At 43.4% G+C, this 27,638-nt stretch overlaps 1 protein-coding gene across 2 annotated transcripts in view; it reads right to left on the bottom strand.

Annotated features, from left to right (window-relative positions):
* The window catches only part of lrp5 (low density lipoprotein receptor-related protein 5), a 51,267-nt gene that overhangs the window by 12,551 nt on the left and 11,078 nt on the right, over positions 1 to 27,638 (bottom strand). For both annotated transcript variants that reach the window (XM_071326273.1, XM_071326272.1), the window contains exons 4-11: positions 26,943 to 27,140; positions 22,881 to 23,077; positions 21,816 to 21,947; positions 18,997 to 19,393; positions 18,535 to 18,706; positions 1,187 to 1,403; positions 694 to 983; positions 252 to 478 (exon numbers count right to left, since the gene is read on the bottom strand). In XM_071326273.1, coding sequence (XP_071182374.1) covers positions 252 to 478; positions 694 to 983; positions 1,187 to 1,403; positions 18,535 to 18,706; positions 18,997 to 19,393; positions 21,816 to 21,947; positions 22,881 to 23,077; positions 26,943 to 27,140 — 1,830 coding nt within the window. The remainder of the gene's footprint in view (positions 1 to 251; positions 479 to 693; positions 984 to 1,186; positions 1,404 to 18,534; positions 18,707 to 18,996; positions 19,394 to 21,815; positions 21,948 to 22,880; positions 23,078 to 26,942; positions 27,141 to 27,638) is intronic.

Genomic DNA, 27,638 nt, shown 5'->3' with positions numbered 1-27,638 from the left:
TCATTACACTCACTGCCTGAGAGGGAAAAGATCATGTGTGGGGATTCACCCAGCCAGACATCTCTATCAGTACTGGTGAAGAGACAGTCTAGCCTGGCTTCAGAGCTGTTTGTACGGTTTTCCCCACTCTTATGGTCACGGTCACACGTTCAAAGTTGGCAAGACTGCACAAACAGATCAACGACCAGGCTAAGGTCAGTCAGACATGAAAGTTGCCTCATGCAGATGGGACGAATCTCAGTCAGTCTTACCCGTTGGCGGGGTCGAGGGCCAGGGAGCGAGGGTTGTCCAGGTCCTTACACACCAGGACCTGCCGGTACTGTCCGTCCAGCCGGGCCACCTCGATGCGGTTGGTCCCGGTGTCGGCCCAGTACACGTTCCTGCCCATCCAGTCCACTGCCATGCCCTCTGGGTAGTCCAGGCCAAACTCTATCACATGCTCCACAGAGCTGCCATTCATGAAGGCCCTGCTGATGGTCTGGGGAGGCAGGACACGGGAGTAGGGTCAGACACTTGTACAACAGTCAGGCACAGAGCTCAATAGGAATTTTAAAAAGCCCGGAGCCTAAACAAATAAACACCCGGTGGCTAATTCAACCCAAAACGACAGAAAACAAACCCCCAAAACGATACATGGAAACTCTAAAATTAACAATGACTAGAATAGAATGACAGAAAAGCAGTCATCCTCACCTTGGTGCTAACGTCAGTCCAGTAGATCCTGTTCTCGGAGACGTCAAAGTCGAGGGCAGAGGCCTCCTTGACCCCGGTGAGTGGGATGGCCACATCGTTAGAGTTTGTGCCGAGAGAGATGGAGCGGATGTCAGCCCGGTTGGTGAAAAGCAGGAAAGCCTCGGGCACCACGCACGTCCTCATGTCACTGAGCAGCTCCAGGCCCATGGGACAGGCACAGCGCAGGCCCTGTGGCCGGTGGAAACACAGGTGGCTGCAGCCGCCGTTGTCTTCCGCACAGCCGTTCGTGCCTTTAGGATAGAGAGAGAGGCAGACACGGTCAGTTTCTCTGCAGTAGACAGGGAGTTCTGCTCTCTTCAAGTGTTGATAGTTGTGGATATCCATACATGAAAATTAGAAAACATTTACATGAGTATTCGTAAATATTGTATACTACTTCTACTAAAAAAGCTGTCTACATCCTTGTGTCAAACATTAACATTCTGTCTCCTACCGGAGGTCTCTGTGACTCTGGTGGCCTTGAGACCCATAAGGTCAGGCAGCTGATCGATGATGATCTCTCGGATGGCGTCGGTCTTGTGGACCCTCTCGATGCTCCGTCTCTGCCAGTCCGTCCAGTAGATGTAGTCGCCTAGCAGCGTGAAGCCAAAGATGTGGGGAAGCTTGTCCTCCAGCAGGGTCACCCTGTTGGAGCCATCCACGTCAATCACCTGAGGGAGAGCAAGGAGGAGGGTTTAACTGTAAAAAAAATGGGCAACCCAAGCAGTAGCCTATGCCATGTATGAAAATAAACAGTTTTATTTCAGCACACCTGGCGCAGTAGGGTGATTTGCTCAAGGGCAAAATGGTAGGAACTGGCAACTAATAGGCATCTTAAGTCTGCCAAGTATGAGCAACAGAGTTTGATTCATCCTCAGGCTCTTGTTCTGTTAGACAAGCATCCACTCACACCCCATAGATGCTGTAGGCATCAATAAGAGTTATGCAATCTTGTACTTGATAACCTGGGGGTAAATAAAAACAGGTGAGACCAAGTTTGACACAACTGGATACATTGCACTGACAGTGACCCTCACATAATATTTGTTGAGTTCACCAAGTGCGTACTAATTTCAAGACGTTCTTGCTGCGTGTATTAAAGCCAAATCATGGAGACATTTCAAACCAAGAAAAGTCAATACATAACTGCAAACAGACAAACTTGATTTTCATAGATTACCATTAACCATAGAGCATGACTGAATATCTCCATCTGTGTGAGACAGCACAAATCCTTATTTGTATCACGTTTAAAAATGAATAAATGTGACAGTATAAGATTCCTGTCACAAGTGTTGCATTACAGAGGGAAGAAAATGAAGTAAACGGATGTAGGGAGTGGTGCCAAAGCATGTGTCGGTCTTTTAAGGTGCAGAAAGAGAGAACTGAAACTGAATGTTCCTTCCTGGGAAGTGAACTGTGCTTATTTCAGAAAAGACTGCAATTACACTCAACACAAATCCTAGACTACCCGGCATTACCATTACACAAAACTGTGCCTCTGAAAATAGAGCCATTTTTTATTTTCGCAAACTGGGGTCAGCTCCAGGATATATTTCCATCTGACTGAAAATTCTGGTGTGGCATCTTATGGCGGCCACTACTACGTGACTCGGTGAGCATATTCTGCTCCAGGAGAAACCGAACGCTACGCAGATCAGCACTGTGTTTCTCCTCTTCCATTTCAGCTTGCATGGAGGTATCAGTGGGTTCACGTGGGTGTAATTCAGTCCATGCAACCAACCAGCCCACCCTAGGTGTCCATTTTGGTGGGAGACAAACTGAAGTGGTTCAGACACACAGTATTACATTTTTTTTTTAAAGGGCCTGCTCTGGATAAAAACAAGATGTTGTCCACAAGCACAAAACCCTATAGGAATTCAGCACAAAAGGCACCAGTACACCTTTATGTCCTGTTCAAAGCAAGTATTTAACATAATGGCAACTTGTACTTCTAAGATCCGGTGGTCTTACAGATGACTTTGGATTGCTTGAGTTAAGACAAACTTAGGCCCATTCAGCAGTTACCGGTTGACATGTAGATTTGTATTAAGACATTCTGCCAGGTGACGGCCATAATAATGTGGACTATTGTTTTACCGAGAAGGAGCTCTTAAAACAAAGACTTCCTGTACGATGTGGTTCCCATCTCGAGACCTTCCTGTGTGGAGCAGAGAGTGCAGACGGAGATTGGGTTAGGGCTGGGGTATGGGGCTACTGCCAGGGGCTGTTGCCCTGGAGGGGTGTCCACTTGATTCATTCCTGCAATTCAGTCCCTCGCTTCCTACAGCTGGTGGAGCGACTGACTTCCTCCCTCTCCTAATATAAAGAAAAACTGGGCGCATTGCAGGCAGCACACTATGAGGGGGACTGGCAGAATTTGACACCACAGAGAAATGGTGTCGCTTTTGAGGGAAAAAGGTGATGGAAGATAATCCGGTTCACTAAACTGCTCTGACCACATGGCTGACAAACTCAAGGGGTGGATTGGGTTCACTTTACACCCAGCATTCTTTATTGGACATTTATACCGTGTGACTCGGTTGTCCCCACCACTGTTTCGGTAAAAAGCTGAGATGAGGCTGGAGAAATGTTAGCAGTCAAATTCATAGACAGAGCTAGGGATGTAAAGAATGACATCAAAATTATAGTTAACCATGTTGAGGCTATACAGTGTTTGTAAACAAACATTGGCGTAAAACAAGCTCATATTTTAAGTTCTGATGGGGTACTACAGTTAAACTAAGATCATGAGGAATGTATATGTTATATTCTTCAAGAATCAATGGGTACATATCAAATTTATAAGTCCAAAAATGGATGTAGAAACTGCAGATTGCCCCTTTAAAAGGGCTAAGCACAACAAGCCAACCAATAAAACTCAGTGCGCAAAGTCTTAAAGGGGAACTAGCAGAAAGTTGTTTTTTCACACCTCACTCCAATACACAGTTCAACTTCAAAGACAAGTTGAAGTGCAGTAACACTGTGGGGGAGAGGGTGGGTCATCTCTGGGGTGGGTCACGTGACGCTCAACAAACAGGTTTCTATAACAGCCCCAGCTAGCAGAGATATAATACCTCAACTGAACTTTCCTGGAAGCTTCACACAACGTGTGTGGTATTCCAAGTTCCATGAATGTTATGATTCCCTGTTTGAGGGAGACGGATCATTTAAAATGTTTTTCCTGTCTTTGGAATGTAAATATTTGTTATTCTGTAGTTAGGCCTTACTAGTGCCTTATCTTGTCCCAATTAAAATATTGATGACCAGTTATGCTTTGGAAGCAGACTTTCGACTTTGGGTTCTAACAATCTGTACAGAATATTGAGAGTGTTGTTGAACACAGGATGGGGTTGATCTTTGTCTCATGATTTCCTAGGAGTTAGGCATGAATTCTTTCCACTGGTGTAATTAGACATGTTATTGGGTGGCATACCTTTCAAAACGTCCGTTTCCCCTTGCCTTTTTGCTTTCAGTGGACTACAGGACATTGTTCAGGCGCTCACCCGCGTATACCACCAAAATCCCAGCACTTTTACCAGCAATGGATGAAACCTCCCCAACTCGGGGATGATTTCTCCCCTTTACCCTTTCCCCCCAGTCTAATCCAGGTAGGAGTACTGCTCTGGAGTCATGTTCCTCCCTATCCTGACAATTCCACATAATCCTTTGATGCGCTGCAAGGCGAGCGGTGTAAGTGCGCAGCTTATCAATTTTTGGCCCTGGATTCCAGCGGCGTGGCCACACTTTCTCCAGGTTAACTCCTTCTGGGGTTGGCCTGGGAGTGGAGGGGAGAAAGGAAGGAGTGGGGGAGGGGAGGCCCTAGACAGCATGCTCGGGTAAACGCATGGCTGCCAGTGCATACTGGACCCTTTTGTGTAATTAAAAACGTGCCAGCTGCCTTGGTAAATTAGCACAGAACAAACTTAAGCAGGCCTCTGAGGTCATTCAAACATATGCCACAGGGAGAAGAAAGTGTTGAAGGAATTGACCTCCCCTTTCCACCAAAAAGGAAAAATCTTGCAAACAACCAAAAATGGACTCAAAACACCCAAACACACATTCTTTTGCTAAACAAAAAAAAATGAAGGTATAGAGTTGGCAATACAACAAGTAAGGTTTGTTAAATAAGTTGGATCTGATCTTATTATGCTAGATATAGAAATGTTGATTCCACAGGATTTAGGATCAACTGAAAACACACATTTTGATGGCACTTATGAGCAGAAATCTTTTCCAACCCTTGGAAAAATGATAAAACAATTTTATTGAGAGGAAAACAAAACATTAAAGTCTCATCAGCAAGTCAGAGAAAGTTACTTTTTATTTAACCTTTATTTAACTAGTCAAGTCATTTAAGAACAAATTCGTATTTACAATGACAGCCTACCCCGGCCAAACCCTAACGACGCTGGGCCAATTGTGCGCCGCCCTATGAGACTCCCAATCACAGCCGGTTGTGATACAGCCTGGAATCGAATCAGGGTCTTTAGTGACGCCTCTAGCACTGAGATTCAGTGACTTAGACTACTGAGCCACTCGGGAGTCCCTGCTTGGCGGGCTTCAATGCCAGCCGATTTTAAATATCCTATTTGCGCCTTAGTGTCACAGATGCCATTCAAATTCTGTGGGCCGGGGCAGTGTGACAACGGGCCGCATGTTCTCCAAAGACCAGTCTCTACTAGCAAGCCTAAAGCTGCTCTGAGTATGACTGAGGCCTGACCAACACAGAACAGGCCATTTCACTCCCACATTACACTTGATTTACAACATCAGTGACATTTATTTCTTACCACTTAGTCTCAATTACAAACCATCATTCCAATGGCCCTTCAATTAAAATGTCAAGCACTAGTTTATTCTAATTTAAATAATTAGGCTATAAAGTCAGCGTTCTGCAGAAGTAAGATAGATTTGTAGTAGTGGGACCTGGGATGCGTTTTCCTGGGTTTGTTGCTGTGTGATATGATACCTACCCATCATATCATTGGCTCAGCTTTGGGATCACCATCAAGATGCACATAACCTTGTGGACTACATTATATGGAGAAGTCTAGGAAAATTGCACAAATTCAATCTCCACATGAGCGAGCCCCCCCCCCCCCCCCCCCCCACCACCTCTTTTACCTGCCAGATCTGACCAATTACCCCACTCCTGAATACAGCCCCCCCTCAGGCCGCTTCACACGAAACAACCTCCCTATTCACCATTGGCTTTGAAATATTATAGGGTTTCGCTTGAGCTTTGGCCAGTTCTTCTGAAGGCCCGACTCGGCAACAAATGATATTATCTTTTTATCTGCCGTTTTCTATGTAAGGCCAAGAACAGCGCTGCCTTAATTCAAACAGAATGTCCTTACTGCTTTTCTTTCCCCCTCCAATTCTCCATTACACCCCCCCCCCCCCAATAATGTTCCATGCACTTTCCCCCAACTCCCTTTTCAAGCCTTTCTCTTGCTCACCCTCCCTTATGAGGGTTGACCACCTCCACAGGAAATAAGCAGGAAAGGAGGAGAAATGCTATTCTCAAATGACTTTGTATATTGGGTGACACAATTCAAATGTTATGCTTCTGTTTGAAGCCTTAAACAACATTTGGTTTAATGGACTACTATTGGTCATATGATCAAATTCTTGTAAAAGACTTAATCTGAACATGTTTTAATTATTTGCTTATACATGTTGACGTTTGGTCTGTGAAGACTATCTTAAAAACAAAAATGGTGGATCTGAGTTGGTGTCATGTCTACAAAATATCTAAATATAAAAATGTAATATCAATTCTGCAATTCAAATGTCTAGTATCATAATTGGAACTGTCCTCTGGAACTCAACATGAGTCTAATGTGATGCAGAACACAATTCAAATCAAATGTTATTTGTCACATGACTCGTAAAGAACCGGTGTAGACTAACAGTGAAATGCTTACTTACGGGCCCTTCCCAACAATGCAGACAGAAAATAACGAGGAATAAATACACAATGACTAACGTGGCTAGACACACACGGGGTACCTGTATCGAGTCGATGTGCAGGGGTACAAGGTAATGGAGGTAGATATAGGTAGTGGTAAAGTAACTAGGCAACAGGATAGATAATAAACAGTAGCAACAGCGTAAGTGAAGAGTCAAAACGTAAGTGCATAGAGGGTTCATGCAGATAGCACTAATAGTTAACTTCTAGTTAACTTCTTCGGGGTAGGGGGCAGTATTCAGATGACTGAGGTGCCTAAAGTAAACTGCCTGCTACTCAGGCGTAGAAGCTAGGATATGCATATAATTGGTAGTATTTGATAGAAAACTCATAGTTTCTAAAACTGTTTGAATGATGTCTGTGTATAACAGAACTTATTTGGCAGGCGAAACCTTGAGGACAAACCATCCAGGAATGTTTTTTGTTTTTTTTTGGTCACTTTTCAATTGGTTTTCTATGGGGATCTAGATTTCTAAGGCACTTGCTTGCAGTTTCAATCGCTTCCACTGGATGTCAGTCTTTAGAAATTGGTTGATGTTTTTCCTTTGAGAAATTAAGAAGTAGGGCTGTTCAGAACGAGGATCGAGTCTAGTGTACTGTTGTGGTTGGGGCGCGTGACTTGAAAGCTCGCTCCACTTTGTTTTCGTCCTGTATTGAACGCAGTTTATCCCATCTTAAATTGTATCGATAATTTATGTAAAAAAATACCTAAAGTTGTATTAGAAAAGTTGTTTGAAATGTTTGGACAAAGACTACAGGTAACTTATTAGGTATTTTTTTGTCATGTTGCGCGAGTTGGAACCTGTTTTTTTCTGGATCAAACGCGCCAAATAAATGGACATTGGAGATATAACGACGGAATTAATCGAACAAAAGGACCATTTGTGATGTTTATGGGACATATTGGAGTGCCAACAGAAGAAGCACTTCAAAAGGTAAGGCATGAATTATATCGTTATTTCTGAGTTTTGTGTCGCGCCTGGCGGGATGAAATATGATTGTCTGTGTTTGTTTCATGGGGTGCTGTCCTCAGAAAATCGCATGGTTTGCTTTCGCCGTAAAGCCTTTTTGAAATCTGACATGGTGGCTGGATTAACAAGAAGTCAAGCTTTAGTTTGCCATATTGCATGTGTATTTTCAAGAATGTTAAATATTTACAATTCCGTAGTTTGAATTTGGCGCCCTGCACTTTCACTGGATGTTGGCCAGGTGGGAAGCTACCGTCCCACGTACCCTAGAGAGGTTAACAAAATAGCTGCTCGGACTGAGTGATTAACCAAAACGGTTATTTTGGTTTTTTAAACTAATTGATCGACTTCGGTTCAATTATTTAAATTCCATTTTCTTCTGTTTAAAAAAATAATCTGTGAGCTCAGTGCGCACATTGTACTGCATTTTCTCTAGAGATAAATGCCCAAACTGTGCAATGTATTAAGGGGTTGTAGTTTCCAACAGGCCAATGTTCTACATGTTAACGTAAGAATTAAGTGATGCAGAAAACGTGATAATTAACTACAATGACCATAATCCATTGTGCAGCTACTTGGCCGGTCTTGGTTTCTTTCACGCCTCCTACTAAGAATGCGCGATCAAGGGATACAGAGAGCAGTTGCTTTGCGAGGTATTGGTATTCAGCAGTCATGAAAGTATGCGTTATGTACTTTGAAATACTACTTAAACAGTTATCGTCAGACAGCAGCTCTATAGAAATGATTTTTAAAATTAAGTCATCAAATATAATATACAACTGAAATATTTTATTAAAGTAAGGTAATGCGAATAACTGATCAATAGTCATGGGTAGTCACTACCATTATGGGAATTTGCGTTCAACCCACATGATGCATGTAATGTTAAAAATAAAATATTTTTTACTAATCAAACTGAAAACAGACCAGGGGGAAAAAAGCACTAATCGCTCAGCACTATGTACTATTTAGTAGTCTTACGGCTTGGGGGGGGGGAAGAAGCTGTTCAGGGCCTTGTTGGTTCCGGCCTTGTTGGTTCCAGACTTGGTGCATCCATACTGCTTGCCGTGCGGTAGAAGAGAACAGTCGGTAACTTGGGTGGCTAGATTCTTTGACCATTTTTAGGGCCTTCCTTCGACACCGCCTGGTATAAAGGTCCTGGATGACAGAGCTCAGCCCCACTCCACTACAGCCCCGTTGATGTGGATCGGGGCGCGCTCGGCACTCCGTTTCCTGTTGTCCCATGATCAGCTCATTTGTCTTGCTGATGTGGAGGTTGTCGTTCTGGCACCACACTGTCAGATCACGGACCTCCTCTCTATAGGCGGCATCGTCGGTGATCAGGCCTACCACGCGTGTCATCAGCAAACTTAAATGGTGTTGGAGTCGTGCGAGGTCACACACTCGTGGGAACAAAGACTACAGGAGGGGACTAAACACGCATCCCTGTGTTTAGGGTCACCGTGGCGGATGTGTCGTTGACTAGGCCAGATTTTCCAAAGGGAGGGCGAGCCTTGTTACGCATTTCTGTGTGTGGACTATTGCTGATCTACAGTTGTTGCACAGGTGACACGCTGGTGAAAACCGAGGTAAAACGGATTTCAGTTTCCATGCATTAAAATCACAGGCCACTACGAGCGCCACCTCTGGATGAGAATTTTCTTGTTTGCTTATGGCCCTATACAGCTCGTTGAGTGCGGTATTAGTGCTCGCGTCGGTCTGTGGTGGGAAATAGACGGCTACTAAAAATATAAACTCTTGGTAAATAGTATGGTCAGCAGCTTATGAGGTATTCCATCTCAGGCGAACAAAAACTTGAGACTTCGGTAAGATTAGTGATCGCGCAGCAGCAGCTGTTAACACACCCTCAGCGCAAACAGCTTTCCACATAGTACAGTAATCGGAGAAGTTTAAATTGTGGATTATTGCATTTTATAAATGGTCATTTTCTACCAATCATTTGTTTATAAAGGTGTACCTTCAAAAAGGTAGATGGAGTTATTTCCTAGCTGAAGGAGACTCATTAGCGCCACAAGTTCAAGTTGATATATTGTGATTTACAGTGCATTGCACAAAGTCCATATTTTCTTTATAGCAATATAAACATTCTTGTTCCATATGGGCAAACTCCAACACACACACACCCAGACAGAGCAACAGAACCAGATAGGGTCTAGCTTTAGCTGAACATAGTAACTCTTGATCCATGGAACTCCATCTTCCCCTCATCCCTGCACCTCCCCAGGAAATATGGGGAGCTGGTGTCTGGAGAGGATCACTGACAATAAATCTCACCCACTCGTCTATAAACATTGAAGTATTCTCCAACCAGGCCTGCCAACAGTAGGTCCAGTTAAGCCAAAACATAATTACATTTACATGGCGGAACGGCTTTCACACGCAAAGACAATCCTGCTGATCCAGGAGGCATGAGTAAAACGCACGACTTGGGTAACAAGAGCGTCGGGCTCATTTAGGCTGTTCATTCACAATTGTTAAAGCAAAGAGTAGTGTAAACAGTAGATAAAGGCAATGTTTTTGTATACTATGTCAGTCAATCGTTGAGCCAACCTGCACACACACACGATACAAAAGTGATGGGGAAAAAATTTACATTTTTTTTTTTAAATAATAAACCCCCCAAGCACCATATTCAAGGACAATGTAAACAAAAATGTACAGTGCCTTGAGAAAGTATTCACACCTTGAGTTTTTCCACATTGTGTGTTAATGCCTGCATTTAAAATTTATGAAATATTTTTTTATGTCACTGTCCTACACACAATACCTCATGTCAAAGTGGAATTATGTTTTTAGAAATGTTTTTAGAAATGTCTTGAGTCAAAAGTATTTAAACCCTTTGTTATAGCAAGCCTAAATAAGTTTAGGAATAAAAATGTGCTTAACGAGTCATAATAAGTTGCATGGACTCATTCTGTGCAATAATAGTATTTAACATGATTTTTGAATGACTACCTCATATCTGTACCCCACACATACAATTATCTGTAAGGTCCCTCAGTCGAGCAGTGAATTTCAAACAGAATCAAACAAAGACCAGGGAGGTTTTCCAATAACTCAAAGGGAACATATTGGTAGATGGGTAAAAAAAGACATTGAATATCCCTTTGAGCTTGGTTAAGTTATTAATTACACTTTGGATGGTGTATCAATACACCCAGTCACTACAAGCACAGGCAAAGTCCTAGAAGCAGGACAATAACTTAAAACACAAGGCCAAATCTACCCGAGTTGCTTACCAAGAAGACCGTGACTGTTCCTGAGTGGCCGAGTTAGATTTAAGCAGATTTAAGTCAAAACTATGGCAAGACTTAAATGGTTGTCTAGCAATGATCAACAACCTATTTGACAGAGTGAAGAATTTAGAAAATATACCTAATTTTTTTAAACAATTTAAATAATGGGAAATATTGTACAATCCAGGTATGCAAAGCTCAGACTCACCCAGAAGCACTCACAGCTGTAATCACTGCCTAAGTTGGTTCTAACATGTATTGACTCAGGGATGTGAATACTTACATAAAACGCAATATTTCATTCAATACATTTGCAAAAATGTATAAAAACAAGTTTTCACTTTGTCATTATGGGGCATTGTGTGTGTAGATGTTTGAGACAAAAATAAAATTCTAATTCATTTTGAATTCAGGCTGTAACAAAATGTGGAATAAGTCCAAGGGTATGAATACTTTCTGAAGGCACTATAAAATGTAGCTAGGAACTATAACAGGTGCTTCCGGTCTTCTCAACTGGGTTTAGAAAGGACGGTCTAAACAGGCTGGCTGTCTCAGCGATGTCTTTGAACGCCACGCAGGCCTATTTGCCTGTAAATTCCAACACAATGTGGTCTTTGGGATACATATGGGATGCATTGTGAACAGACAAGTCGACAGCTTCTGGCAACTCCTCACCGCAACACTGCTATGGAGAAGAGAGATAGACACAGCACAATCATGTTAATAAGCCACAAACATGGCCAGAACAGGAGCAGAGGAGCTCGCAGACCCCCTGCCTGCTGACAGATGTGGGACAGCAGTGCACATCCCTCAGGAAATGAGACATTGTCGTGCAGCACAGCACTGGGGCTAAGGCTGCTTCTCTGGCTGAATATTACTAGACCAGGCAGTCTCAGTGCTGGAGCTAGGGAGGAGAGCCAGACAGCTCTTTGTAAAGGTTATTGTTAACCTTTGAAGATGCCGATCTCATCCTCCCCTCTAGCAGGGCTGTAACGTCAAAGAAAACAGACGTTCTTGTTGATTCAAGACACTCCTCTCCAATTCATCTTTCCCTTTCCTTTGTTATTTCCAAAGGTGCACCGCCACGAGCCATCAAGAAGATGAGCGTTTACCGGCGAAGTCTCCTGGAAAATTGCAAGACACCTAAACAACACATAGGCTAATAGTTCTCTTCCCGGCAAAACATTTGATTAACTTAATGTATTGGAGAACCTGGAGTTTAATAGGTCTAACACAGCTGTTTACCATCAGCCTGGGCAGACAACTTTAAAACAACTTTAACATTGATGAAGGCACCAAAACACGACACTTGCCACTAATGAGTCTTTCAGATACCTAGATGTGTTTTCTAAAACAGCTTTGCCCATGATGTACAGCCCAAGTGAGTGACAAGTTGGACGGCAGAGTGCTGGCCGATGGGGGTGGAAAATCTTACAAAAGTCAGGTGTCTTTTATTCCCCTCAAATGTGTATCCTTCCTCAGAGCTTAAAACATCAAAGTTTAAGACCTCACTGTAGAAGGCAACAGCAACAAACGGTTGTTACCAGGCAAGTAACTGATTGGCTAAGTGAGATAAGACGTAGCAGTGGAAACAAACCAGCCAACAAGGCCAGCACAACAACAAGCTTGTACACAGATTTACTGGACACCTCTGAAAATGAGATGCATGTCATCATCCCCCTTTATAAAACCAGGGAGTTCCACAGTAAACATGTGGATAACCTGTAAGAAGAGCAGAGCATTCAGCAGACTTCATTCCAGAAAATTGTGACTGAATGAAAGCACAGAAATAGCAATGATGGCAGATGAATCCATAGCGGAATGGGAGTTTAACTTATTTCCTACAATTTGAGTTGTGACTCGAGGTGGTTTGATCTTACTGACTGTGAAGGTGGTTGGACAAGGATTAAGAGAGCGAGTCTGTGATACAACTCAGCTGTTAAGACTGATCGGCCACAAGGCTGTGTGTGTGCGTGGTTGTGTCTGTTGAGTGGCTGAGTGCTCTATGGCTTACTCTGCTGCCGTCCCCCCCACCGTCCTCCATGTGAAGAGGCTTGAACGGGTCACTTATACTGAGACTAAAGCTGTCATTAGCATGGCCAATGTTTTAGAGAGGGGCCCCTTGTTGGAAAATCCTCCGCAAATCAAGTTTCACGGCTCAAGACGGCAACAATGTGGCGAGGCCATCTGAGCGACGCTTCGGGGGAACTTTAAAGAAAACATTATTGATCCCTTTCAGACGAGAGAGGTTTCAGCCAGCATCCATCAGCACCAGGGCCTTCAGCTGGTCAGACTCAGATCTCAAGCCTAAATAAAGCCTTTCTTTCAGAGCAAGGCTTTTCATTGTGGTGGTGAAATCAGCCCTGGTTGCCACTACCTTGGCTGTAATGTACCGAAAAAACTAAAGTAATCAGATGCACTTAAGGCTATTCATTGTTGTTTGTGCCCTTTCTCCACTTTTTATAGAAATAATAGACCACTTCACATAATGATTTATTTGACAAACAGGCAATTCAGCATTTATTTTGTTCATTTTACCAAAGTTATTTTAATGAGATTCATGGCTCAGCAGTAAGCCATAGACAAAAAAAATAGTTATTTTCACACATTGGTTCAAAGTTGCCTCTACTCTTTTCTCACCAACACATAGATGGGTATTGGGTACAGCTGCTGAGATCACAGGAGGTCTTTGAGGTTCAGGTCTGAGAACCAACACCCAGTTCCTGAGAAGCTCATATTTTTCATTCCGCTCATTTTTCTGGAGGAAATTCAATCACCATACCATTTACTTTCCTCTACCTCACAAAATGTACCATATGGAACCACACTCTACACACATGGCAATGAAGAGTGACTAAACGCTCCACGGAAGGAGAATCTGCATAATTGTACAACAAAGCATGAGTTTCTGTATAGAGGACTAGCACATCAGTCAAATGAGTTATCCTCAGGATCTCACCAGTTATTGGGTGAACGAGGGGGTGCGGCAACATCAGAGGATTTCACCGGGGGGGGGGGGTGCGAGGTTGCAGGGGGAGTCAGATTCCTCAAAGAGGCTAAAACACATGGCGAGAGACTGAAATAAAAGACCACAATTCCCTTACTGTTTAAGGAAAAACCTTCCAATCCGAGTGCCAATAACTTAGCCTGCTTTCAGACGTGCGGGTCCCGAGATGAAAGAGGACCTTCTTGGACTGTATTCAAAACCGAGCTTTCAACAGCACATTTAAAAGAAAAGGAGGCAGTGGACTCAGATCACCATTTCAAACTGCACTGTATCTCAGCAAAAGGCCTACTTGGTAGCTCGTCAGCAATGAAAAGCTTTGTCAAAAACATTAAGAAAACTTTATCCCTACTATTTTGTCTTAATAAATACTTTGATAATATCTAATAGTATTGAAACTTCACTTCAGAACACTGATATGGACAGAAGGAAAACAAATTACTAATTTACTTAATTGAAAGTGCCGGACTTAATCGATTTACTCAACAAGCAAGCAATGGATAATGCCATTTAAAAATATTTCTCCATTTTGAATGAATGTGAAAAGGTACTACCTCTGGAGATGGCAAGGGGGACTTTCAAACCATAACTCTTTAAAAAACACCAGAGTAAAAATGGTATAATAGCATTAAATATCCCCAGAAACATCTGATGATAATATAAATTGAGTCTGAGCCACACTAGGGATGGGAGTTTGAAATCATTTAACCAATCGAATAGTATCATTCATATTTGGTCGGATATTCAAAATGCATGTGTTTTTAACAACATACGTTTTTAACCAGAGCACAGCTGTGCGATTTGGAGGCTGGCACTCTATTGCTGCAGGTGCTGAGGTTATATGGGGCGGAGTGTGTAGCAAGCAGTGGATACAGTCACGGCTAGCTAACTTGTAGCAGCCACAATGTTATTCATCATCCCATATAAGCTAGTTGCGCTTTCTCCTCGACCCCATTCAGATAAGACATCCTACCTGTTGGTTGCCCGTTGTAGCCGACCTCCTTATTTCGCTAACTTCATTCCATTCAATCTTGCATTGCGTTAGCGAACCCTCACATCGAGCCTGTTTGCCACTGATTGGCCAACAAACAGGCTACATATGTGAAGGCTAGAGGTTAGATACTGGTCTTTAATGGGGCGCACCGTGCATGGCATAAAAACTATATTGAAAAGTGTTTTATTAAATGAATAATTTGAAATGTCATGGCATATGTGTATGTAACAATGTCACATGGATATTTTAATTTTGAAAAATAAATTTCCAGTGTTAAAATTAGATATACACACACACATACGTTTTTCCCCTAGCAAAGAATGAACTCACAATTATTCAAATAATAACGTCAATTCAGATATTCAAATAACAGTGCACATCCCTAAGCCACACATGCAAAGTGTGAAGATGACAAACATTTAGGGGAGTGAAGAGCTATGCCCTCACACACTGAAAAATGTCTTCGGACCCAAAGGGCATTTCACGACGCAATAGAAAATAAAGAAAATTCTGACAGGCCCAGTCACCAGCACAGAAAAAGAGTAAAGGTGTGGGGGGGGGGGGGGGGGGGCTGGGAGGAGGCCTCCAGACCTCTATTTATAACCATTCAGCCAGTGAACTGACACATTCCAAATGCCAGAAGGCACTTTTCAAAAACATTTAATTCAAGACCTAATGCTGTTGTCATCTAAAAAGAAAAAATGTAGGCAGTAGCAACTAAATGCACCCTTCTTTAAGGAAAAGATAGTCTCGGGAATTTCAAACAGCCATTACAAAAACACAAGGGGGCCCTCAAAACAAAAACGCTTAATTATGTTCAAAAACTTTAATGAGAAATGACTGATGTCTGAGCAGCGCCGGGATTTCTCCCCATTAGCACTTCAAGCAGTTCTGTTCCCTTCAGCAGCTAAGTGGGTCCGTGGAAGAACTGCCCGGGCCTCCATTAGGTGAAGCTGAAGAACCCTTGTGAAAAGAGCAGAACAGAACACACTTGTCAGCTGCTGGGAGCCTCTGGAAGCATGGCTGCCACCAAAGTGTGCATCTGGTGCAGGAGTGGGGGCTGCTGAGAAGGACTCTACAAGGGCCGGCCCGCCACCATTCTATGCACCCATTGTAAGGTCCAGGGCAAGGGTCACGGCAGAGCACACGGGCTAGGGGCTTCCCTTGTCAGTCAGCACATTGGTCAGGCGTGCTGTGCTGTGAGAAGAGGCAGTGCTGCCCAACCCCCTCTTTGAATTGCTCCACTCCACTACCCTTGTTCGGTTTCTCCTCCATCTGCTCTACACAGACAGAGAGAGAGTCATGCAAGGAACTCTGGGCTGCTGGGTCCAGACTCCAGAGCAAATAAACAACTCTTCACCAGCCACAAAGTTATGGAATGTACGATTTCTGGAAACACTATTGTCAGCCAATAGCAATTTCTTTTCACCTAAATTATCCAGTTATCACTAAAAGTATTCATCTGGAAATGAACCCAACATATGATTCCCAAAACTGGTCACTCCCACTCTCAGGACCTGCACACACAGATGGATTCAACATTTTGGACATCGCCATCTGACAAAGGGCTCTTTCTACTTCTCTGTCTGCCCTGAATCCTGTGGGGCTCGAGAGACGATGTCGTCACTCTTTCAGGAAAGCTTCGCCCCACGGCTCTGAGTTGACAACTGATTCAGACAGGAGAGAACATTTCTTCACTGTGCCCCTGGACAAAACCCAAGGCTCGCTGGAGCCTGGTGCTAGCCAAAACCAGTGCCAGCCAAAGCCCCAGCGAGGGACATATGCCTGGTTTAAGGCGAGGGGAAAGGGGAGACAGGGACATTACATGTTGACACATCTGTGGCCTCTCATTGAGCTCAATATCTTAGTGGGAGCTACCTATTCCCTGCTCATTCATCCCAGCCTGCATGCCAAACCCTGTTAATGATAATCAACACTTTGGACACAAACACACCAGCTTCAGAGCATTCTAGCTAGGCAGGTAAAAATGATTTACAGTTCAACCAAGAGTTTTGGAGTGGATGTGTAAATGGATAGTCTCCCCCCTAAGGGTAGTTTATGCTTTCTGAGACTGAACAATGCCCCTGCAGGGTGCCAGGCAACAGAGGCGAGCAAAAAAAAAAAAACTGTGGTTAGGAAACTTCCAAGGGCTGATGAGGCCAGTCAGAGAAACTGCTCCTAAACGAACAGAAACCCATGTGAGTTCACTAACCACTGGTAAAGGCATAGTTATGATGAGCAGGGGAATATTCAACCAACAGGACACACACACAGTCACAGGGAAAGAGAAGAGAAAGAGTGAGAAGGGGAAAATAACGAACTAATTCCCACCAAGCGCTGTGTTAAAGCTCATCTGGGAGGTGGCTCCGGCTCTTCCTGTGTTTACATATTATATGGAGCATGTGACTGGAGAAATATGGCCACCGTGGTATTCAACACCCTGGGACCTGTGCATGCAGGTAGACGATAAATCATAAAATACAGTCAGACCTTGAAGACACACACATACACAGCTCTTCCTCTAAAGATATGATCACCCGCACACTAACAAAGGAGCAGCCTAGCACAGTTTCTAGCCTCTCAAAATAATTCAGTCTTTCACATGTAAAATGACCCCCCCCCCCAATAAAATAACACAATATTGAGCAATATAAAGTGGGAAATTGGGTAATATCAGGGTTTCAAAAAAATTGGCTTTGGACAGAGGCAAGCAGGAAATAAGTACAGTATAAAGTCCTAGCTGTTAGAATCCAAACAATAATAAAACTGCAGTTTGTCTGACAGGAAATCTAGAGTTGCTTGTCCAGGTATTATAACCGCTCGCTCAGACATTCCTCTGTAGCTCAGAAGGGATCAACGGTCAGATTAGGGCTGTAACAGTCATGGAATATTAGATGACGGTAATTGGACAGCCAAATGACCGTGTTCACCGCAATAATTTTTTAAAGCCCATTTTCTCCTCTCCGCCACTTCTGACTGCATGTGCTGCCATAGAAATTGAATGAATAAGACGGGCGTCCCCATTCAAGTCAATGATGGCATAATGGGTGGACTGATGGCCGTTGCAAGTGTACCCATAGGAGCAAGGCAGGAAGTAAAATACTGTATGTGCTAAAATATGCACCGTGGTTTGTTGATTCAACTCAACTGACATTACAAAAAATACATTCCATTGTATGAGCCACATCAGTTAACAATTTGAATGATCATTCTACATTACCATGGAAATGATTGTCACAATGACATATACATATTAATTCTTTTTTTTTTTTTTACACAGTTATGCCGGTTATTTTATTTCCATGACCGGTCTTCATCCATAACATGGTTATAGGGTAATTGTGCCAGCCATAGGTCAGATAAATTCTCAGGTTTGGGCTGCCTCTCCTCATCCAAGAATGTGCTCCTGAAGCACTTCTCAACATCCACAGGCAACACAAACACACCAGACAACCTCAAAATGAGGGGAACGAATGAATGAGAACACAAGTCCCGAGGGAGACGTCGACTCAACTACTTCCACAATCAACAGCAGCAAACCATGATGGGAATATTATAGTTGCTCCATAGACAACTATTTGGTGCATAAGAAGCACCAAACTTACCTCAATTTTGTCTGTCTTGGCATCGCCCCAATACAGCTTTCCTGCTTCATAGTCGATGGCTAAACCGTTGGGCCAACCCAGCGAGGTATTGAGCAGCACGAGACGCTCAGTTCCATCCAGGTTAGCTCGCTCTATCTTGGGCTTCTCCCCCCAGTCTGTCCAGTACATGTAACTGTGGAGAGAGACAGGAACAAAATTCTAACTCAACTAGAAGCACAAGCATTTCGCTACACTCGCATTAACATCTGCTAACCATGTGTATGTGACTAATAAAATTTGATTTGATTTATAGTGTAACTTGAAGTGAAATCATTAAACAGGTGTTTTGTAGAATACATATGGAATGAAGGAGGAATACATCATTATTTTTGTTGTTGCTGAAATTAGTTAACTTGATTGCTGTGATCAAGTAAGAAATAAAAGGGGAAAAAGACCTAAATCGTCTATAAAACACACACATACCCATTGACAGGGTCCAGCACAATGGCCCTTGGTTCATCCAAGTTCTCTGAGATCAGAATACGCCGGGAGGTTCCGTTCAACCTGGTAACCTCAATACGGTCAGTGCCAGTATCCGTCCAGTACAGGTTCCGGGCCACCCAGTCCACTGCGATGCCATCTGGGTGGTTGATCTCAGTGGTGACCAGGGTCTGGGCCTCAGTGCCATCGATACGGGAGCGGCGGATGGCTTTGACCTCGTCATCAGTCCAGTACACGTATCCATCCACGGGGTCGTAGTCAATGGCGATGGCATGGCGGATGTCATCCACCTGAAGGACAATGTCGGTGAAGTCTGGGAGGTCCAGAGAGATCCTCCGCAGGTCAGTCCTCCGGGCCAGCAGCAGAACCTGCTCTGCACCTGGGGGGGTAGAAGTGGACATTAGTGGGGAGAGAGCATGCCATTCAACTGGCATGTGACATAACAGAGCTTATTGGAGACCTATCTGGAGGTCCTACAAAGCCATACCTGACAAACATAAATGAATATGCTTTAGTAAAGACGAACCTTCAGAGGACAATTTATAGTTGTAACTTAATTCTTGTATTCTATTTGTTTACTCGGTTTTTAGTTGATGAAAATAGGCAATTTGTTCACTGTTTTCCAAACAAAAAGTGAGAACAGGCTTTAGATTAGATTGAAACAAATCCAAAATACTAAATTATCCCTTTTAAATATCAGCCTATCAAAAAAACTGTTGTGTATAAATGTTTTCCTGAGGGGACACCTAGCTGCCACTGAGCCTGGTTTAAATAGCAGCTGCATTTGCTCACTAGAGCCACACTCTGCGGAGGCAATTAGGGCCAAATTTTTCCTTGCCCAATCTCACGTTTTAGCCATGTACGCTCCAGTGCTCCCAAAACCAGCTTCAGACTACCGACGCCCAATCAGAAGAGGGCATCCATCAAGGGTGACACCAATGAGTAATGACAGTGAAAAAACGGCTCTTCGTTTTCCCATCAAGGAGAGAACGCCACGCCTTTGATTTAAATTCACTCCTCGGTCTGCTTCACATTTGACAAAGTGACAAGACTTCCCCTAAAACCACAACAAATGCCCTCAATTTAGCCACCCAAGCTAAACAAATGAGGAGCGTGGACACTAGCTCTTTTTAATCTTCACACAACCACCCCCCGTCCTGCTGCTTTCCCCCTAATCGGAGCTGATACAATGGGGTATTGTTTTACATTCTGTTTAGTTGTCAACACTGCTGGAGGTTGGCTTAATCCTATAGTCACTCTGAATACATCCATGTTCTATCAGGCCTGGATAACTAAACCCCCCCCCACACATACACTATGGTTTTACTTACTCCTCTGGAATGAGGGCTAGAAGAATACAACTCATTGTTCCCTGGCCTGGGAATACACCGCCTCAATTTCAAATAGAGGATCTGCTGCATCCCTGGCCTGGGAGAGAAGTCTTATTGAGGCAAAGAACAGGACTGGCGCACAGAGACAATAGTGTTTTCTGTCCACCAGAGAGAGGGGTGAGAACCAGGATGGCCAGGACTGAACTAAGGATTTCAGAATCAGCACTGACCTTGGCTTGACGTCGAACTGTTTCATTCCAACAAGGAGGTATCCCAGGTCAAAACAGCATCCAGCTACTAAACAATCAAAGGGCTGTCACTCCTCAAACAAGGGTTGATCGCAAGAAATCCCCCAGAAGTTTTTTCTTCCCCTCTAGACAAGTATTTGTCACCTTTATGAGGGGGGGGTGGGTCTCTCCTTAGTCATGGGCAGGCGGGGAGAAATATCAGGCCCTCCAGAGAGAGACCAGAGGGAATGTAAACACCCTGGGGCAAGTCAAACAAACAGGTTTCATTTTGCAGGATGGGCCCAGGCTGTGTCCACTAAACACACAAACGGAGCAGTGACCTGATTAGGCCTGGCTTCCTACGTAATTGCGCTCTCTGCCCAGAAGTAAGGCGAGGAGATTGGAGTGGCAAGGGAAATGACCGCAGCAGCAACACAACAACGCATAAACAGGGGAGGTCCAACCTTCCTGAATTTCAGTCAGTCACATCTGTGGCCTTTGGTAAACTCTGGAAAGTAGGGAATGTGGGGAGAGGAGGTGGTGGAGTAGTAGGCTTCTAGGCTAAATGTAGCTGTCTGTATGTGGGGGCAATAGAAATTAAGAGCAAACGGCAGGGTAAATTGTGCATTGAAGAGCTCGCAGTGTGTAGCAGCCATCTGTCAGAGATTAGGCCCTTTTAATGGCTCTCTGGTTAGGCATGGTCGAGGAACAGGATGCCAATACACCCAATAAAAATATCTTAATTGAATAATTGTATAAAAAAAATGAAAATCTAACATTTTAACTGAATTTGATGCTTAATTACTGTGCACGTTGTTATGAAATGAAAAATAGATCTTGGCATATTTCCTAATCTGTTTAAAGAAATTGGGAAAATATGACTTTTGGTTTGTGTGATTAAGGGCAGCTCTTGCAATTGAATAGGCCTAACTCAAGAGTCCATAAATAAAATAACCTCCGAAATGTCAATAATGTCCCGTACACCAGATAGGAATGTCTAATGTGAAACCGCGACACATGTACAGTAGCATTAGGAGAGGGCGTCATCACTGGGGGGGCATTGTGTGGGCTTGATTCTCAAATGGCACCCTATTCCCTCTAAAGTGCTCTACTTTTGACCAGCGCCCAAAAGCAATGCACTGCATTTGAGATACAACCATTGTGTAGTCTTTTCAAAAAGGGGGCTCTCTACGGAGAAACCCATACCAACTGAGGGTAGTGGCCACAGCGGCTTGTCTCTTACCTGGGCGGCAGGTCTTCCCATCCTCCTTGAGCTTGACTCCAGTGGGGCAGGCACAGCTGTAGAAAGGCTGTATGGGGGACAGCAGGCACAGGTGGGAGCAGCCTCCGTTGTCCACACTGCAAGGAGTTTGGACTGAAGGAGCAAAGAGCAATGTCAGAAGAGATTTCACTGAAAGTCAGTGAAACTGTCCCTAAAACTGAAAGCCACACTGCGAGCGTCTTCTATTCACATGTACTGGTGTCTTCGAGAGAACCATTCTGACAACAATTGATGAAAAACTTGAAGACTTTCAAAAAAACAAAAATATAATTTTTCTTTCAAACTAAACCAACTGTGATATTTTTGCTCCACAATAAAAAGGTCGCTGCTCGGACAATAGCTGTGCCACAAAGTTTGATGTCCTGTGGCGTGATTTTCCCTGTCTACTGGGTCACGCTCTGCCAATCTCAGCAGGGCACTACAGAGCTACAAAGCCCAGCGGCTGGCACAGTGGACCAGCAAACACCAACCCTCCCCTTTCTCACAGCACTAAAGGAGGATTACAACCAGGCCACAGTCAAAGGCCAAATTGCTCAAACTCCTCTCACACAAAGTCTAAGCCAACTCATTTCTGGATTGAATTTATGGCGGCTTAATATACAGGTTAGGAGATTTATTGTTGAATATTTATCTAAATGGCCTACCTCCTAAATATCAATGTCGTCCTCTCTAAAGTTTCTTATCTAAGCCTCCTACCTTTCCATCTTTCTCTATATCACCTGCCCTCCCCAAACTCCTTGGGAGACGCAACCCACCATAATGGTGGCGTTCGTCATCATTCACTCTCCAAACACAGGCGTGTCAATGTTTACACACTGCCAAAGTCATCCGTTTTTCACTACCTCCCAACACACACAACCATAGACACACAGATGGGAATCATAACGCACTAAAAATATCCTCCCAAAACAAAGACAATCTGTTATGTTGTGCTCTCTAACATTCATTATGAGTACCATGGGGATATTTAAGTAACACATTGCAGGCCGTTACACATGCAGAATGAACTGAAGAGGCACTACTTACTGTCTGGCTGTCTATCTGGACCCAGCACTTGGATGTCCATGGGGGAGTAGATTCCACTGAGGATCTCCCTCCTCTTGTCTCCTGTGTGTTTGTTGCAGGCGTGGATGGAGCGGGTCTGCCAGTCTGTCCAGTACAGAGTCTCCTCTGACAGGGTGAGGGCAAACGGGTGGGTGAGGGTGCCCTCCACCACAGTCTCCCTGTGAATTCAAAACATAATTTATGGATCAGCATACCTTTTTAGCCATCAGTACCAATCCATGCTTAGACGGTATATTTGTAAGAGTAAAATTGGAACGCAATGAAGAGGAGTATCAGTTGAGATGTTGAGTTGTGCGTCTCAGCCATTCTACAAGTGTGAATGTCATGACACCAAACAGCAGTAACTGGCAAAATCTAGGGCCTTCACGATACCAGCAATATTTCTTCCATGGCAAAAATGAACACGAAGCAGAAACCTGCTGCATGTAAAATAGTGTGCTATTGCTTGGAAAATAAATAATTGTGACACTGGATGACAATGTTTGTTTCCAATATTAGAGCCGTTTTCTTAAAGAAGTTCAATCTTCTGTGTTTTGTTTTCTTGTTAAGATACTAACGAGTATTGCGAAACAGGTATCGTCCTGGCCATAGCAAAAACCCAGACTGAGTAGGAATAAATTCATACCAAAAATAACAAGTGGTAGGGGAAATTAGTTAACAACAAGCTTGAGCCCCCTGGTTGGGATTTCAGTCAGGCCCTAAAGAGGATGCGTTGGAACACGTAGTGACGTCATGGAACCACAGTTCAGGAGCCGCACCAAGCCCTTTCCAAGGGAAAATTTAACAAATCAGCCTGTCATCAGACTTTAATGCAGCATCTGGTAAACTATTTAACAGGGGAACGATTGCCCCGGCTCTGTACTAACAGTACAGCTGTCCTGATTCAGTGGGGAAGTAAGTCAGAGCAGTAGTCTATCAAAGCCAGACCAGACCAGAGCAGCAGAGTACCGAGCGCAGCCTCATCCAGTAGTGCTCCCCTTTGCGCCGCCAGACGACACAGTCAGGCCAACAGCCAGTCAGCCCTGTGAGGACATAAATAAAATGCAGGATCAAAGCGTGGCATGCCGTTGCACAAGTGTTAAGAACCCTGATACAGAAAGCAGAATTCTGTTGAGGCCCTCATCAATCACCAGACTGTGGAGGGTTGGTTGGTAGGTAAATGGATCCCTTTTCAGAGGGGTAGGGTCGAGGAGGGCGACAGCATGTTTTCTCCAAAACTTTAATAGCGTGTGAAGAACGAGGGGTTGGGAGAGAAAAAATATATATAATTACACCAGATTTCACAGCTATTTTGCATTCGACGTACTTGGAAGTTGGACGTGTGCATGTTTGAAGAAGCCGTTGAAAACATACTACAAACTGCTCCATTAATCAGACGTGTCAAGAATGTGTTGCACATGAAAGGCAAAAACGTCTCGCTTTAAGAGGTAAACGCTAACAGAAACTACTTCTGGGGTGAAGTTGACTTTTCTCTGTAAGAGTGCTTACGATAATTCCGAGTACCATTACTAGAGGCATGCAATTAGATTACAGTTGGCAAGAAACAGTTCCACCATGGTGCGTCTTATCCTTAAGTTAGAAATCACAACTTAATTTCAAATTGACATAACACACTGGGCAATCTGGTCCTGAGGGAGTTAAACAAACGAGGGTATTGCAACTGCATTGATCTTGAGAAAAACGCCTTTCACTCTACACCCTGAAGAAAGCAGTCTTGTCTGAACGAGAGAAGGGCCCTCTTTAGGGCTGGGCAATATGGCCAAAATGTTATCACAATATTTTTCACATTTGACCGTATTTTGAGTTTTTGAATAATAAAAATACTAAATATGCTTTGATTAGTTCATGACCCTAGGGTGGCAACGCATAAATTATACATGATTTCAAAAATGGGGCTTCGCCATTCTAATTGTTTTATAGTGTTCAATGCAACAAAAATAATAATTATAATGCATTTATAATTTTTTGCATTTCCGTTATCATTTCCACAGTGTGCCACACGGGGCTGCATGATATGGGCAAAAAAATACGTAGGCTTAGTTAATTGGTGAACTGTTGGAACCTTGGAAATATAATGATTATTAGCGCTGAGCGATTGACCAACATGTAATTTTTTGTTATCAAACACATAATTGACCAACGTTGGTTCAATTACATTAGTTTTTTTTTTTTTTGTGAGCCCAAGGCGCCGTCTCTCTAGAATTAAATCAAATCATTCACGAGAGAAATCATGTCAAGAACTGTGTTGGACGCTGGGCTGAACGGAGCTGTAGTTTTCATCGAGCAAATATTCAACTTAGTTAAGCGCAAAAACAATGACCATAATTTATTGTGCCCATTTTTTTCCAGTCTCAGACAGAGATGGATACACTTTCACTCCTGCTATGTTAGCACACAGACTGCATGAGAGGAACATACACAACAAGAAGGATAGAGACAGTTCGTGAAAGTATGCCTTATCTATTTTGAAGAACTTGTCAAATTAATTAGTCAGACAGCTCTGCAGCATGCTTAGTCAGGCTAGCCTAGCTAAATAGGATGACTAAAGACAATACATATGGGGAGCACAGAACGTTGTCTGGCTGGCAGACTGCTACTGCCTGAGCAGAGATGACATTACTTGATTTTTCATTTCTTGAAGTCATCGATTAAAAACGAAGTAATATCTACAACGGAAATATTTTATTTCATAGTAATTTGCCATTTTTCTATTGATGTCTACCCAATGCAGACCTGAGAGACAATGCAATATTGGCAATTGAATGTTAACTATTTTTGGCATTGGAATTCCATTAAAAAGCTCAAAAATCATTTGAATGCCATTATTTCACAAAAACATTTAACCAAAAACCGTGATGATTTAAAAAAATTAATCGAACAGACCTCAATAAGCACTAATCGCTCAGCACTAATGATTATTCCAATTCTATAGTTGGAATATAGTGGGCAGCACCTTGAATACATTGTTGTTTGACATGACAACGAAAGAATAAGACAGGGAAAAATTATTCACAGGGTAGGTGCCAAAGTGTTGGTCAGTTTTTCCAGGCGACCCTAATTAGATGTTAAATTACATCATATAGCTAGCTAACATATTCATGCTTCGCCTATTCCGCTTTGATTTAGAAGATACCGTTGCACAAACATGATCATCTAGGCCTACACCAGCACTGGTAACATGCTGTATTAAATAGCTACGTTTGCGCGGACTCTTATGACATTTAGCAAGCTAGCTATCCAGCTATATTAGCAGCTTACAATATTTATTTCAGCCACAACTTGCTAAAACACACCAGCAGATAGTAGTTTGCAGACAATAACAAACTAATAGTGCAATTAGAGAACTCTTGTGGAAAGCACCATGTCACTAACATCTAGTTGCATCCATCTGACCATGCAGACTGCAGTGCCGAGTTAACAGCAAGAAAGTGCTCCGACTGTGGTCGAGTAGCTGCTCTCTCCTTGAGTGACAGGGGGCAGGGCTTGGTGTGGGAAGCGGCATGCAGCAGGAGGGAGAGAAAGACTCAAATAGCAAATGGAATCAACTATAAAAACAGATATTACACGTGCTGGAGTTGCGCATCACATTTAACAAATCAAACATTGAAATACGGTTATAAAATGTTAAAAACCCAAACTGTGTATCAATACCGGTATATAGTAAAATACAGTATACCGCCTAGCCCTACCTCTCTTTATGAACACTGCCATTAAATCCAAGTTACACAAAGGAAAGTCAACCCGAGGGCCCCAATCACAACTATAATGCCAAGTCAGATAGGGTTTCAACAGTATGGCAGAGGTAATCTCCAGTTTAGAGAACCACAGAGGGAGGGGGTCACAACTGGGCCTACATGCAGAGCCAATGTTTGGATTGGGACCTCCAGAGTCAAATGTGTTTGGATTGGAGGTTTCAGCCGTCTCATCCTCTGAAATTAAGTTGAGTCCAGTGCTACGGTTCATTCAGATCCCTGGCTGCTTTTGCACAAAGGGTGTACAAACTAATAATGAGAACAGACTGACCGTGAGGAGCCATCCAAGTTAGCTCTGTGGATGAAGCTCAGCTTGGCGTCGGCCCAGTACAGTTTCTGTTCGTCCAGGTCAATGGTGAGACCGTTCGGCCAATAGATGTCCACCTCCACGATGATCTTCCTGTTGCTGCCGTCCATCCCCGCCCTCTCGATGCGAGGCTCCTCCCCCCAGTCTGTCCAGTACATATAGCTGAGGAGGAAAATAAGAGTCAATAAGTAAAACAGCACCCAAACACACCCAATGGTCCTACCAAATGAAAGGTTTCCATTTTCCCCGGCAGAGTACAAAACAAAGCAGGCAGCATAAACACAACTAAAGACCCAGCAAAACTTTGTACAGCACCACTGATAAGACCCACTCTCAGAAGGCTTGAAACATAAAATACCATGTGAATTAACAATACAGGTGGTCTACATGAGTGTTCCCAACGCTGGTCCTCCAGTACTCAACAGGACACATTTGTTGTAGCCCTTGACAAACACACCTCATTCAACACAATTGAGGGCTTGATGATTAGTTGAATCAGGTGTGCTTGTCCAGGGTTTCAATAAAAATGTGTCCTCAAACACTCCCAACAGTAGACATCGGCATTGCGCTTCCCACGGTATCATTTATGCTGCTGTTACTCTTGCTTTTCACAAAAGAGTAGTGTGTGTAGCTTGTTCCTGTTGTCGTGAAAGTCAAACC

This window comes from Salvelinus alpinus, chromosome 9, assembly GCF_045679555.1.
Source record: "Salvelinus alpinus chromosome 9, SLU_Salpinus.1, whole genome shotgun sequence".
In the NCBI taxonomy this organism is placed as follows: domain Eukaryota; kingdom Metazoa; phylum Chordata; class Actinopteri; order Salmoniformes; family Salmonidae; genus Salvelinus; species Salvelinus alpinus.
Note: the sequence above shows the minus strand (reverse complement) of the source record. Positions and strands in the feature narration are given on the sequence as shown.